Source organism: Salvelinus namaycush, chromosome 4, assembly GCF_016432855.1.
Source record: "Salvelinus namaycush isolate Seneca chromosome 4, SaNama_1.0, whole genome shotgun sequence".
Taxonomy (NCBI): Eukaryota; Metazoa; Chordata; class Actinopteri; order Salmoniformes; family Salmonidae; genus Salvelinus; species Salvelinus namaycush.
In genome coordinates, this window is record NC_052310.1 from 69,769,882 (window position 1) to 69,785,855 (window position 15,974).

General features: G+C 42.8%; 1 protein-coding gene and 1 pseudogene across 1 annotated transcript; both read right to left on the bottom strand.

Annotated features, from left to right (window-relative positions):
• Positions 1-54: 54 nt before the first annotated feature.
• LOC120046765 lies at positions 55-12,711 on the bottom strand (annotated as a pseudogene).
• A 411-nt stretch (positions 12,712-13,122) lies between these two features.
• Positions 13,123-15,769, bottom strand: LOC120045707 (mitochondrial import receptor subunit TOM22 homolog). Its single transcript, XM_038990649.1, has 4 exons — positions 15,680-15,769; positions 15,055-15,173; positions 14,651-14,768; positions 13,123-14,336 (listed from the first exon to the last, which is right to left on the bottom strand). Exons 1-4 carry the CDS (start codon positions 15,767-15,769, stop codon positions 14,262-14,264), a joined length of 402 nt encoding a protein of 133 aa, XP_038846577.1. The 3' UTR covers positions 13,123-14,261.
• Positions 15,770-15,974: the final 205 nt, after the last annotated feature.

A 15,974-nucleotide genomic window follows, 5' to 3' on the forward strand; every position in this document is an offset into this window, starting at 1 on the left:
AAAACAGTATACTAATCAGAGTATACACATCCTTTATTTTACAAAACCCAACAACAACAAAAATTCTAACATTAAATAGTACAGAGAAACAGTATAAGTATTCAAATCAGTTATGATTTGAAAAAAGCTGCCTAATGGTGAATCCATGAGGGTCTTTCACTCTTTGGCATCAGCAATTCCCCCCGGAGTGATGGCGAAAGTGGCCTCGTTCTCAGGCATCTCAGGACTGCAGGAGACCATGGAAAATAATGAATCTATGAGAGGAGGTAGATCTTTCTCTATAGGTGAGAAAATCCTATTTGACCACTTCTTTACAATGATTTATTACTAAGGAATAATGAGAACATATATTGAGTAAGTGAACTTTAAGACAAATTACCTGTCAAATATCTTGGCGATTCTCAACTCTCCACGTCCTTTCCTCAAGCTGATTTGTGTGGTGGACGCATGCGCCAGGATGTGCCCTCCAATCGGCTTTTTGGGATCAGCTTGGAACCTGACAAAGACAAGAGAAACCCTCAGATCAGAATTACAGGCCAAAACATGTTAGAACTTTAGCCAAGTGAGTGAGTTTCCGTCCAATTCCAAACCGACCCCTAGTCACTACATCAGGTTAGTCACTTACGACATCCCAGCTCCAGGGTCTGCAGTCATCTGATTGGTGACAAACACTGCAGCGTTGTACTCTAGGGAGAGGAGAGAGGAAGACATGAATATCAATATGTATGAATTAATATAAAAAATATATATATCCCATCTCCATCAATCCAAGGTTTATGCAAAAGTCAAGAGTTATTCTGCTGCGATGTACATCTATTATTTCCATAGTTCCCATATAAATCTGCAAGAGCTGTGGCCAGACCTTCAGAGATCTTCTGCAGACGAGAGAGCATCTGGGCCAGCTTCTGTTGTCTCTCTGCCAGCTCCCCTCGGCCAGAGAAATCTACCCGGAACAGAGCCATGATGGAGTCTATGATCTGAGGGCAGGAATGGGAAAGACATAGAGACACAAGACATTATAAATGCTTATTACACATAATAATGCATTATATCTGTCGACATTAACTAAAGTGTTACCGAAAGATAAGTACAGTGATAGAAGTTGACATTAAGAAAAAAATACTAACATAAAACAATGTGACAGGTGATGTTGTTTATATTTTCTTTTCATTTAATACCAGAAGTTTGAAGATGCCTCCCTCCTCGTGGAATTTGGCCGCCACAAAATCCAACAGCTCCATCTGGTGTTCACCTGAAGTTGAAACCTAATTAGGTACATAGTAGTGCAGTACGGTAAGTCCAAGATGCAAGGCCCAAACCATACAAAAGCCTTATCCTCTGATGTCATAAGTACCCATTAGAAAACACAGAAGTCATCCTAAAATGTATACAGTAAAAAATGTACAAACAACAGACTCAAAATGTATACTTAACATTTCTATCTAACATTGTGAAACAGCTTTCTTCAGACAATATGTTCTCAGGTTTAGGCAGTAATGATAGAGAGGTACTGTTTAATGAGTAAGTTAGATGTCTTACTGGTGTAGGCTCGGGCGTATTACACATTGTCCAGCACAGCATCATGGTCCACGTTGAACCTGTCTGCTATGTCCTTCAGCCTGTCTGGACGACTAGAGGGTCACATCAGGTTAAGGAAAACATAGGATTTCATAAGAGAATCTATTGGCTGAGTCATGTGAATAAAAAAACACTGTGATACTTATGACCCTGTATCCTCAGAAATACTTGCAATGGTACGGGTGATTTTAGACTGATGCAAATCTGACTTTATAGATTAGAGCTCAGGTAAATTAGGATACAAAGTGTTCTCTGTGTCGATGAAGATTACTTTTCCTCCTGTGTAGCCATCCTCTCCAGGAAGCTGGGCTGTGACTGGAGAACAACAGAGACACGGACTAAATGACAAGAACCAATGTAGTAATATCTGAATATTTCTGAAACCTGACTTCCAAGACAGTACAACCTAACTGGGACTACCGAAAATACCCTTCAGCCATTCACTTACCACAGAGTGTGTGAGAGAGCTGGGTCTTGCCTGTCCGAAACTCTGAGGGACAAAACATTTACTATGAAAGTATGAAGAAAAAAAACAGGTTTTATATCTGACTCAGGTCAGGTTAATGTTAGCCATTGGGCCTTAACTTCTTGTCTTATACATCATGAGCATGAGATTTATCATATCTTTGACTGGGGGACACACAGAGCTCACCTCCAAATGCCTCAGTGATTGCCATGCTCTCCATACCTCCCCCAAGTAGTTTACTGAAGACAGACGGATCAGAAGAGAAAAATAGGAGTACTGAAAATGTATTACTATGAAAAGTTATGAACATATGAGCATGTGGCGAATCTCAACTCAAACTCTATGCTTCCAGTAGTGACGCGGAACAATTGTTTCCTCTTCGCACTGTATTCAAATGCTGTCAGGAAACCTTTGGTCTAAAATAAAATAAAATAAAATAAAAATGTATTCAACATACTAGGCGACCAGCTGCAACAGGATTGTGAGTTTGCCTTACAATTGTATGTTGAATAAATGTTGTTGTTTTTTTACAACAAAACTAATCATGAAAAACCAAAGTCCCCTATTCTGAAGTAGACTCAGGTGAGTTTCTCACCAACATTTTCCCAGCAGCTTCTTTGATCTTGTCCACCTTGGCCTCCGAAAGGCCCTTGATGTTACACAGATGTGGTCATCTGGATCCCCTTCACTGTGCAAATACCCACAGACTTCAGCTTCTTTAAATCTGCCATGTTCTGTATGGATGGAGGGTGGGATGGAGGGAGAGAGAACGAGAGAGAGAGAGTGGGGGTTGTTTACTTATTAGTTTTGAGGTGTAATCTTGAGTTGGTCTATCTACCTACCCATGACTAAGTATCTATAACATATTATACACTCTGTCAAGGGTCAGCGCTGTCTAACCACTGTCCTTGACCTTGTTTTCAGATATACTCACAATTCCATGCTTCTGTAGGGTGTCTATGTCTTGGAAAAAGGACTCCTGGAGGTAAAGAACATGACAAAACAACCTCAGTTTTTTATTTTTTTTATTTTATTTCACCTTTATTTAACCAGGTAGGCTAGTTGAGAACAAGTTCTCATTTGCAACTGCGACCTGGCCAAGATAAAGCATAGCAGTGTGAACAGACAACAACACAGAGTTACACATGGAGTAAACAATAAACAAGTCAATAACATGGTAGAAAAAAAAGAGAATCTATATACAATCTATATACAATGTGTGCAAAAGGCATGAGGTAGGCAATAAATCGAGTAATTACAATTTAGCAGAGATACTGGTGTGCAAAAGAGCAGAAAAGTAAATAAATAAAAGCAGTATGGGGGGTGAGGTAGGTAAATTGGGTGGGTAGTTTACAGATGGACTATGTACAGCTGCAGCGATCGGTTAGCTGCTCGGATAGCAGATTTTTAAAGTTGTTGAGGGAGATAAAAGTCTCCAACTTCAGAGATTTTTGCAATTCGTTCCAGTCGCAGGCAGCAGAGAACTGGAAGGAAAGGCGTCCAAATGAGGTTTTGGCTTTAGGGATGATCAGTGAGATACACCTGCTGGAGCGCGTGCTACGGGTGGGTGTAGCCATCGTGACCAGTGAACTGAGATAAGGCGGCACTTTACCTAGCATAGCCTTGTAGATGACCTGGAGCCAGTGGGTCTGACGACGAACATGTAGCGAGGGCCAGCCGACTAGGGCATACAGGTCGCAGTGGTGGGTCGTATAAGGTGCTTTAGTAACAAAACGGATGGCACTGTGATAAACTGCATCCAGTTTGCTGAGTAGAGTATTGGAAGCTATTTTGTAGATGACATCGCCGAAGTCGAGGATCGGTAGGATAGTCAGTTTTACTAGGGTAAGTTTGGCGGCGTGAGTGAAGGAGGCTTTGTTGCGGAATAGAAAGCCGACTCTAGATTTGATTTTGGATTGGAGATGTTTGATATGAGTCTGGAAGGAGAGTTTGCAGTCTAGCCAGACACCTAGGTACTTATAGATGTCCACATATTCTAGGTCGGAACCGTCCAGGGTGGTGATGCTAGTCGGGCGTGCGGGTGCAGGCAGCGAACGGTTGAAAAGCATGCATTTGGTTTTACTAGCGTTTAAGAGCAGTTGGAGGCCACGGAAGGAGTGTTGTATGGCATTGAAGCTCGTTTGGAGGTTAGATAGCACAGTGTCCAAGGAAGGGCCGGAAGTATACAGAATGGTGTCGTCTGCATAGAGGTGGATCAGGGAATCGCCCGCAGCAAGAGCAACATCATTGATATATACAGAGAAAAGAGTCGGCCCGAGAATTGAACCCTGTGGTACCCCCATAGAGACTGCCAGAGGACCGGACAACATGCCCTCCGATTTGACACACTGAACTCTGTCTGCAAAGTAGTTGGTGAACCAGGCAAGGCAGTCATTAGAAAAACCGAGGCTACTGAGTCTGCCGATAAGAATATGGTGATTGACAGAGTCGAAAGCCTTGGCCAGGTCGATGAAGACGGCTGCACAGTAATGTCTTTTATCGATGGCGGTTATGACATCGTTTAGTACCTTGAGCGTGGCTGAGGTGCACCCGTGACCGGCTCGGAAACCGGATTGCACAGCGGAGAAGGTACGGTGGGATTCGAGATGGTCAGTGATCTGTTTGTTGACTTGGCTTTCGAAGACCTTAGATAGGCAGGGCAGGATGGATATAGGTCTGTAACAGTTTGGGTCCAGGGTGTCTCCCCCTTTGAAGAGGGGGATGACCGCGGCAGCTTTCCAATCCTTGGGGATCTCAGATGATACGAAGGAGAGGTTGAACAGGCTGGTAATAGGGGGTGCGACAATGGCGGCGGACAGTTTCAGAAATAGGGGGTCCAGATTGTCAAGCCCAGCTGATTTGTATGGGTCCAGGTTTTCCAGCTCTTTCAGAACATCTGCTATCTGGATATGGGTAAAGGAGAAGCTGGGGAGGCTTGGGCGAGTAGCAGCGGGGGGGGCGGGGCTGTTGGCCAAGGTTGGAGTCGCCAGGAGGAAGGCATGGCCAGCCATTGAGAAATGTTTGTTGAAGTTTTCGATTATCATGGACTTATCAGTGGTGACCGTGTTACCTAGCCTCAGTGAAGTGGGCAGCTGGGAGGAGGTGCTCTTGTTTTCCATGGACTTTACAGTATCCCAGAACTTTTTGGAGTTAGAGCTACAGGATGCAAATTTCTGCTTGAAAAAGCTGGCCTTTGCTTTCCTGACTGACTGCGTGTATTGGTTCCTGACTTCCCTGAACAGTTGCATATCGCGGGGGCTCTTCGATGCTATTGCAGTTTGAAGTCCATGTTGAGAAGTAACATATGATCTGACTGTGTCTGACACACCATTTAGGCCAGATGGAAGTTACCATCACCAAAAAATATATTAGCTATGTTGTTTGTTATCAATGATTATCAAAGAGTTGTAGCTAACTTCCTAGCTACAACAATCCATTCTACCAAGAAAAACCTAAAATGATGCTAGTAGTAGCAACGAGATGGCTAGTGGCTAACAAAACTGACAACCGTAGACAGGCTGGCAAGCAAGCTAAAATCAAAGACTGTACAGTATGAAGATAGGCAAACACTGCTTCTCCAATAAAGAGAAATAGTAATGGTGTCTTTTTGTAAGCATTACCTCCGCCATGGTTGTTTGAACAAAGCCTATGGGGAAAATAAATGGCGTAATTTGTAGTCTTTGGAGGAAAGATGTTTTCCCGCACTCAGTCCGCTAATACAGGACTAGTAAAGACACAATGCATTTATTTTGTGATTTAAAAAAAAACGAAAAGTATTTGAATGTTTACCAGCATTTTCAACTTGAGTCTAATAATTATCTGTACAAAACAGTTAATCTAAAACCAAATGTATTAGTCACATGCGCCGAATACAACAGGTGTAGACCTTACAGTGAAATGCTTACTCACAAGCCCTTAACCAACAGTGCAGTTTTAATAAAATACCTAAAAAAGTAAGAGATAAGAATAACAAATAATTAAAGAGCAGCAGTAAATAACAATAGCGGGGCTATATACAGGGGTTACCGGTACAGAGTCAATGTGCAGGGACACCGGTGTCGAGGTAATTGAGGTAATATGTACATGTCGGTAGAGTTATTAAAGTGACTTTGTATAGATAATAACAGAGAGTAGCAGCAGCGTAGAAGAGGGGGGGGTAAGGGGGGGCAATGCAAATGCTAGTTCAGGAGTCTTATGGCTTGGGGGTAGAAGCTGTTAAGAAGCCTTTTGGACCTAGACTTGCCGCTCCGGTTCCGTTTGCCGTGCGGTAGCAGAGAGAACAGTCTATGACTAAGGTGGCTGGAGTCTTTGACAATTCTTAGGGCCTTCCTTTGACACTGCCTGGTATAGAGGTCCTGGATGGCAGGAAGCTTGGCCCCGGTGATGTACTGGGCCGTACGCACTACCCTCTGTAGTGCCTTGCGGTCGGAGGCCGAGCATTTGCCATACCAAGCAGTGATGCAACCCGTCAGGATGCTCTCGATGGTGCAGCTGTAAAACCATTTGAGGATCTGAGGACCAATGCCAAATCTTTTCAGTCTCCTGAGGGGGAATAGGTTTTGTCGTGCCCTCTTCACGACTGTCTTGGTGTGCTTGGACCATGTTAGTTTGTTGGTGAGTGGATGCCAAGGAACTTGAAGCTCTCAGCCTGCTCCACTACAGCACCGTCCATGAAAATGGGGGCGTGCTCGGTCCTCCTTTTCCTGTATTCTACAATCATCTCCTTTGTCTTGATCACGTTGAGGGAGAGGTTGTTGTCCTTGCACCACACGGTCAGGTCTCTGACCTCCTCCCTATAGGCTGTCTCATCATTGTCGGTGATCAGGCCTACCACTGTTGTGTCATTGGCAAACTTAATGATGGTGTTGGAGTCGTGCCTGGCCATGCAGTCATGAGTGAACAGGGAATACTGGAGGGGACTGAGAACGCACCCCTGAGGGGCCCCCGTGTTGAGGATAAGCGCGGCGGATGTGTTGTTACCTACCCTTACCACCTAGGGCCGGCCCGTCAGAAAGTCCAGGATCCAGTTACAGAGGGAGGTGTTTAGTCCCAGGGTCCTTAGCTTAGTGATGAGCTTCGAGGGCACTGTGGTGTTGAACGCTGAGCTGTAGTCAATGAATAGCATTCTCACATACAGTTGAAGTCGGAAGTTTACATACACTTAGGTTGGAGTCATTAAAACTCGTTTTTCAACCACTCCACACATTTCTTGTTAACAAACTATAGTTTTTGCAAGTCGGTTAGGACATCTACTTTGTGCTTGACACAAGTCATTTTTCCAACAATTGTTTAAAGACAGATTATTTAACTTATAATTCACTGTATCACAATTCCAGTGGGTCAGAAGTTTACATACTCTAAGTTGACTGTACCTTTAAACAGCTTGGAAAATTCCAGAAAATTATGTCATGGCTTTAGAACATTCAGAAAGGCTAATTGACATAATTTTAGTCAATTGGAGGTGTACCTGTGGATGAATTTCAAGGCCTACCTTCAAACTCGCCTCTTTGCTTGACATCATAGGAAAATCAAAAGAAATCAGCCAAGACCTCAGAAAAAAAACTGTAGACCTCCACGAGTCTGGTTCATCCTTGGGAGCAATTTCCAAACGCCTGAAGGTGCCACGTTCATCTGCACAAACAATAATATGCAAATATAAACACCATGGGACCACGCAGCCATCATACCATTCAGGAAGGAGATGCGTTCTGTCTCCTAGAGATGAACGTACTTTGGTGCAAAAAGTGCAAATCAATCCCAAAACAGCAAAGGACCTTGTGAAGATGCTGGAGGAAACAGGTACAAAAGTATCTATATTACACAGTAAAACGAGTCCTATATCGACATAACCTGAAAGGCCGCTCAGCAAGGAAGAAGCCACTGCTCCAAAATCGCCATAAAAAAGCCAGACTAGGGTTTGCAACTGCACATGGGGACAAATATCATACTTTTTGGAGAAACGTCCTCTGGTCTGATGAAACAAAAATAAAACTGTTTGGCCATAATGACCATCGTTATGTTTGGAGGAAAAAGGGGGAGGCTTGCAATCCGAAGAAAACCATCCCAACCGTGAAGCACGGGGTTGGCAGCATCATGTTGTGCGGTGCTTTGCTGCAGGAGGGACTGGTGCACTTCACAAAATAGATGGCATCATGAGGCAGGAAAATTATGTGGATATATTGAAGGAACATCAGTCAGGAAGTTAAAGCTTGGTCGCAAATGGGTCTTCCAAATGGACAATGACCCCAACCATACTTCCAAAGTTGTGGAAAAATGGCTTAAGGACAACAAAGTCAAGTTATTGCAGTGGCCATCACAATGCCCTGACCTCAATCCTATAGAAAATGTGTGGGCAGAACTGAAAAAGCATGTGCGAGCAAGGAGGCCTATCAACCTGACTCAGTTACACCAGCTCTGTCAGGAGTGTCGTGGTAATTTCCTGTATTACTCAATAAAGAGAGAGAGAGTGCCAACCACACACAAGTCAGAGTTAAATTATATATTCCATCTTTAATATATATACAAGCTTCACCAAAGCCCTTTAATGACTCTCAGATCAATTCAGTGTCTATAAATGAATTATCTGAGAGTGCTTACAAAACAATTCTTAGTTTCATTTATAGCCAAGATACACCCCTCTCAACTTACAAAGAATCCTTTACCCGAAAGAGGAGTATCCTATCGCTAGACAGCATCAGCTATAAATCATCGTTCAGTTTGATCTCCCAAGACAAGGTTTAAATCTCATGCTTGATACTTCACTGTCTACCAAAACATTACCTCATCCAATGGCATATATCAATTGTCATTTCTAGATACTCCCAAACCTGGACAAACTCAAAATCAGACAGTGAGCCCCTTAGGTCAAATACTAGGTCAAGATAAGGGCAACCTCAGAGGGGACATACAATGGTTCCAAAGACAGCCAAACTCCTTCCCCCTATGAGAAAAGTAGGGAGTGACTGGCGTACAGACATTGTATGAGATAACTAACTGGTTCCCCAATTAATAACTCCATCCCTTTACATGGTTTAGGAATAGTTACAAACAACGTTCCCATAAGAAACCAACGTTCCACTCTGTCCTCCTCCCCTTCTGATATTCTACTTAGTACCACATGGTTTAACAGATACATTGACTTATGAAGACAAGCCTGACCTCTCCCCTCTCTGGCCCCAAGTTACCAATCCCTAGCTCAGAAGATTCTAATGACAAGTATCTCACAAGCATATGATGAAAATAACATCTTATCTATCTATGTTACTTAGCTAAATCTGATTCTGCCACGACAGGAGGAATGGGCCAAAATTCACCCAACTTAATGTGGTAAGCTTGTGGAAGGCTACCCTAAACGTTTGACCCAAGTTAAACAATTTAAAGGCAATGCTACCAAATACTAATTGAGTGTACGTAAACTTCTGACCCACTGGGAATGTGATGAAAGAAATAAAAGCTGAAATAAATCATTCTCTCTACTATTATTCTGACATTTCACATTCTTAAAATAAAGTGGTGATCCTAACTGACCTAAGACAGGGAATTTTCATTAGGATTAAATGTCAGGAATTGTGAAAAACTGAGTTTAAATGCATTTGGCTAAGGTGTATGTAAACTTCCGACTTCAACTGTAGGTGTTCCTTTTGTCCAGGTGTGAAAGGGCAGTGTGGAGTGCAATAGAGATTGTATCATCTGTGGATCTGTTGGGGCGGTATGCAAATTGGAGTGGGTATAGGGTTTTTGGGATAATGGTGTTGATGTGAGCCATGACCAACCTTTCAATGGTGGTCTGCTTGAAACATGTTGGTATTACAGACTCAGACAGGGAGAGGTTGAAAATGTCAGTGAAGACACTTGCCAGTTGGTCAGCGCATGCCCGGAGTACATGTCCTGGTAATCCATCTGGCCCTGCGGCCTTGTGAATGTTGACCTGTTTAATTGACCTGTTTAAAGGTCTTACTCACATCGGCTGTGGAGAGCGTGATCACACAGTCGTCCAGAACAGCTGATGCTCTCATGCATGTTTCAGTGTTACTTGCCTCGAAGCGAGCATAGAAGTTATTTAGCTCGTCTGGTAGGCTCGTGTCACTGGGCAGCTCTCAGCTGTGCTTCCCTTTGTAGTCTGTAATAGTTTGCAAGCCCTGCCACATCCGACGAGCATCTGAGCCAGCGTAGTACGATTAGAGCCGGTGTAGTATCTGATAACACTTGTGGAATATGAAAATACTTGTTTGATATACAGTATGTTTTCTAGTTTCTTTAAATACTTTGCAAATGCAACTTATTTCTATGTGTTAACTGAAATGGTCTATTCATTCCTTTTCAGTAAAAGCTCTTATCCAGAGCAACTTACAGTAGTGAGTGCATACATTTTCATACTGGTCCCCCATGGGAATGGAACCCACAACCCTAACATTGCAAATGCCATGCTCTACCAACTTAGCCACATCATCACATCATCACAAACCACTTGATGTCTCAATATACTCAATTACTGTATTGTGCATTGTTTTTCTTCATGGTGATGGAAAGTCTACAGGTACAAACCTAGATGACCAGCCTATGTACTATACAGTAATGTACATTTACATTAAGTGGTTTGTAAGGATGGTTAATTAATACTGCACAAAATATTTTAGTTTTCCATGTTATTTGATCAAGAAAAATATGTAATTTGATGTGGATGTTTTATGTCTTTGCCCATATCTTTGCACCTTTTGATGTAAATGTTTGAGGACAGACAGGGTTTTGTTCTTTCTGGATCCTATTTGAATGACAATCACAGCGACAGGGTCAGGGCAACAACTCTTACAATTCCAACTATTGAATCCTGCAAGATATTGTTCTTCATTATACAACTACCTTTTTTGCCAAAGCTGAGATGTTGAAAAAAAATGTTTTGCCTGCACTACAGACCTCTATATCAGTCCACTAATACTAGTAAAGGCCCAGTGCACACTTTAGAGAAACAATATATTTTTCAAAAAATAATATATATTTTGTATTCATTCTTTTTTTAAATTCAGATTTTTCAGGGGGTGCTGCATCACCTTCGGCAACCCTATTTCCTGTGGCTATGCATAAAGCACATAAAGGCTTCATAATTCATAAAGGTCATGTTAACTGACTGCTTTTATCTCATAGAACAAAATGTACAAGATCTCTTATGACTGTGTTAACCTCACATCTTATTTTCGGCATTTATTACATAACCCTATTATTTTCCCATTCATTCTTCCGTTAGGTATGGCTGAACAAACCAGAGGTCACTCATTTCCGGGTTTTAGAACTACAACCTGGCCAGCTCTAAGAAATCATAGAATTAGAATGGGCTTGGATCCTCTAACCCTGGCGATTTGGCAGGCAAATTCATGGGTACACTGGCAATGGCAGCCTATTATTGTGACGCAATCATTTCCATGGTAATGTAGAATGTTCATTCAAATGATGCTAGCTGATGTGGCTCATGCAATGGAATGTACTTTTTGTAATGACAGTTGAGTTGATTCAAAATATCACAGCACAGATTGATGGGTACATTTCCTGCTTTTAATTCCTGATTTGCTCCTATGGGTTTTTTTTAATTATTTTTTTTATCCCCTTTTCTCCCCAATTTTCGTGGTATCCAATCGCTAGTAATTACTATCTTGTCTCATCGCTACAACTCCCGTACGGGCTCAGGAGAGACGAAGGTCGAAAGCCACGCGTCCTCCGAAGCACAACCCAACCAAGCCGCACTGCTTCTTAACACAGCGCGCCTCCAACCCGGAAGCCAGCCGCACCAATGTGTCGGAGGAAACACCGTGCACCTGGCCCCCTTGGTTAGCGCGCACTGCGCCCAGCCCGCCACAGGAGTCGCTGGAGCGCGATGAGACAAGGATATCCCTACCTGCCAAACCCTCCCTAACCCGGACGACGCTAGGCCAATTGTGCGTCGCCCCACGGACCTCCCGGTCGCGGCCGGCTGCGACAGAGCCTGGGCGCGAACCCAGAGACTCTGGTGGCGCAGCTAGCACTGCGATGCACTGCCCTAGACCACTGCGGGTACACTCGCCAGTCCACCCATGATGACATCATTGCCTTAAATGCGGACGTCCGTTCTATTAATTCAATTTCTAAAATAGAAATCCTCACTTGTAGGCGATGTCATGGCGACGTTGGCTAGCTAATGCCGCGTTCAGGTCCTTGTCGGAACTAGGAAACTCGGACATTTCTGACTTGCTAATAGGTTGTAATTAATATACACGTGTCACGTTCAACCAATTAGCAAGACGGAAATGTTGAAGTTTCTTAGTTCCGACAAGAAAGTGAACGTAGCATAAAGGAATGCGAAGAATCACGTCACCGGGTCAAACGGTCGTCTCTTGTCAAACTGGGTATGTGCAGGCTGTCAAAATCAAAGCCACTCCTTCGATACGTTGTTTTTGACGAAAATGAAAACGTGTCAGTTTGTCACGAATTTACGTTGTGCCTTTAGATGTCGAGAAAATTAGCTAAGAAAGAATTGTTCCCTTCTCAAACCCCAAACTGGGCCTGTTTCGCAAGTCTCGCTATGTTGCGCCTCTGGGTTGAATGTGTTAAAAGAGTTAACTAGCTAGCCAGGTTAATGTTACCTCATCATCTTGGTATCCGGCATCATCCTCCACAACTTGATCCTCGGCGGCTTTCATATTGATAGGCGCAATGTCTTAAAGTATATATCGTTTTTGTTTCTAGCTGGCTATAGGCTACTAGTTAATAAATGTGGAAAAACTTAGAAATATCTTGTCAGAAAATATTAGCAAGCGATAAGTTAGTTAGCTAGCCAACGTAAAAGTGTTACACTCGCGAGATGCTCTCATCAGCAACAATCAAGTAAACTGTCAATCAAATTGAATGCGTGAGATGCTCTCATCAGCAACAATCTTTAGAAGTGATTGATCTTGATGCACAGATGTTACAAAGTCAATTTATAGTATTTATCTCTAAGATACCTGTACTTTACTACAGTATACAAATGTAATGTCTCAGAGGAAAGTTAAGGTACATGTAAATAATTTCAAACAAGTTAACTGTAAAAGAGGCAAAGCAGCACATGTTAATGTCCATTTCGTTGGTGTTTTTATTCCTGCAATCATGTCGAAAACACAGACGTAGAATTAGCTCTGGAAGCTGAGGTAAGAGACCATAAATTCCATAGGGAGTGACAACAGAGAAAAGTAACTGACGTTCTCTCAGGCTTGACAGGACTATGTGTACATTGACATAATATATTTACAGATTTATACTGTATGTAGGGAAAATGCTGTTTGAATCTTAACAAAATATACTTTTTGTGATGCATATTTTGTGATGGATTGGCTTTAATGCCCAAAAGAAATCAAGTCTCAAGCATCACGTGACAGACATTCTCTGATCACGAACACTTTTTCAATTGGGTATCCCTGTGCAGTTGTTCAATGGGAATTATAACACTCACAACAAAGAACACTTTAACACCCTATCTATGGCTTAGTCTTTGCAGAGTCTTGTGGCCTGCTGGCTTTTGTTGCATCTGAGTAGATGCATATTCCAAGAAGTCACCAACTCAATGGGCATGGCCACCTTACCTGGCTTCTCTAGTGTAAGCCTGTTCTTGATGTAGAGGTACAACGAAAATCAGCAGACACTATAGATCTCAATGACCAGCTGTGACTGTGAATATGACAGATCTATGATGACAGTCATGTCTACCATGATTTTCCCACTTACAAGTGGAATGAACACGTTCCCAAACCAAACACAGGTAACAATAGTTGAGGCCAAATGTAGCTACACACCCACATTAAAACATTGTTCTTCAGACCATACACACTCTTGGTAACCTCTTATAACCGCACTAATATCCCAATTTCTTCAATTATCTACCTGGTCCAAACTCTGTGGAACACATACATATTTATATCGCTATACATATAAAAAAGAAATGAATTAAAAGGACAGTGCTCAGAAGTCAGTCTCTGCAGGATGTTGAGTAAGAGAGACAGCAAGAGGGACGTTCATTATTGCAACACCCAGGACGTGACATCCTCCTCCTCTAACCTCCTTAAATGACCAATCCTGGATGTTGGAATGAGCATGTGTGCTGACCAGATGCAGCTTTGTATTCTCTTCCCCCCTCTTCTTTGTCTCTCTCTCTTCTTCCGAGCCTCCCCTTTCCCTCGTTGGTTAAAGCTCTAAGGCTGTCTGAGTGACATCTTCATCACATTTTCACTGGAGCGGGAGGCATCATACCTGGCATTCCACCTGACATCCCTGCGTTGGGTCCCAACAGGATCTACACAAGGAAGGGGCATTACAAAAACATTAGTTCATTTATTAATTGACAACACCGCAGATTCGAATGACTCATAACGAAAGAATGATTTACCCAATTCCAAATCAAAGCCCCAAAGGCTTTTCACATAGATTGAAAAGTATAGGATAGGTATAGGCTATATGATTATATATCCACCTTCCTGTCTGAAATGCTAATACTTTTAGCCATATTTCTTTAATTTCAGAAGAACAAGAGCCTAGCTAGGACATAGTGGTAGGGGCTAGTGGTGTATTTGGAACTGAAGATGGTCTGTCAGTGGGATAGTACAGTACCTGTCTCTGCTGCTGTAGCTGCTGCTGCTCCAGCTGTAGTCTCTCAGTCTCAAACACCACCGGAAGGACCAGGATCATGAACGAGGTAGTGCCCACCCACAGGGCAGCGCGGGAGAAACTGGAAGAGACATGGCGACAGGAGGTGAGATGAGAGGGAAAGGTGGGGGTTAAATAACAAACAGACATGATGAGATGAGTAGATCTTTTATATTTTTAAAGATGGCGTAACTGACTCTTTGGAAAGACCAGGGGCAGGCAGTCAGGCAAGACACTCCTTGGAATACAGAGGAGCTGTTCAGAACTGTGAATGCAATATAGTGCTCCATCCACACACAGCTCCTGTCATTATTGTGTATGGTGAAGCTCTAAAACGAGGTTTCAGACGTTTTCAGGAGAACGCTCACCTGTACAGCTTCTTGGCCATAGTGACTGAGCTTGATATGGTCACCTCAGCCGCAGAACGCAGTGTATCAGGGAACATCTCAGTCAAACCCCACAGCCTCTCAATAAAAGTCTCATCCAGCTGAGGGGAGGGAGACACAAGTTACTACAACACTGATAACATGCTTATTTTAGACCCAATGGAGAATGGAGGTATATAGTAACTACATTAATTAAGGATTTTCAAGTCCAAAAAGTAACCAGCTTTGTTGAGGTACTAACTAGTATTGAAAACCTTCAGATTACTGAATGACACATGACCGTTTTAGACAATTCCTACAATGTATGTGCCCCCACCATGGGACATCTGGCTTAGTTATCTTGTTTAGTTTAGTTCATGGAGTTAAATTTAATGTACAGCCAATTCCAGTACAGGTAACGTTACATGTAAAACAGCTATCCTAGTTGTGCACGTGATGGTTCGCTAGCTAGCTACCATGCTAACACCGGTGAGCAATTACTAGCATAACGACTGACCCTCAGTAGATGTAGCTAGTAAAATAAGCATACCCATTCAAATGAAATTGTATGTATGATCGTGCATGACAGTTACGGTGTGACAGGTGTCAAGTTTCCATTCATCAATACCTCCTCATCTTCATCTTCGTCGATCTCGCCTTCTGGGGGCCGGGTATCGACTGGGCCCACAGCCGGTGATAGCTCTTCGATTCCAGCCATGGGAAACTGTTCTCACGCCTCTTACCAGCCGGTGTGATTAGCAACTCAAAATGTACCTCAATCGGTGGAAGGGTGAATCAGTAATTTAATATTTTATCGTTTAATTATTGCTTTTGCCCCGGCTTGCATAAATGTTGGACAGAAGAAGCGTGCATTGGTCCTGCGACAATCTGAGGTCACTCGGGTAAGCTACATGTGCGTTGGA

Bases quoted from the DNA above. Each gene is read 5' to 3' on its own strand.
- LOC120045707 (XM_038990649.1), bottom strand. From the start codon at position 15,769: ATGGCTGGAATCGAAGAGCTATCACCGGCTGTGGGCCCAGTCGATACC. The intron at 15,174-15,679 runs GTATTGATGAAT...CCCTCCCCTCAG, and splicing joins ACGAAGATGAAGATGAGGAG to CTGGATGAGACTTTTATTGA. The intron at 14,769-15,054 runs GTGAGCGTTCTC...TGTCTCTTCCAG, and splicing joins ATGGCCAAGAAGCTGTACAG to TTTCTCCCGCGCTGCCCTGT.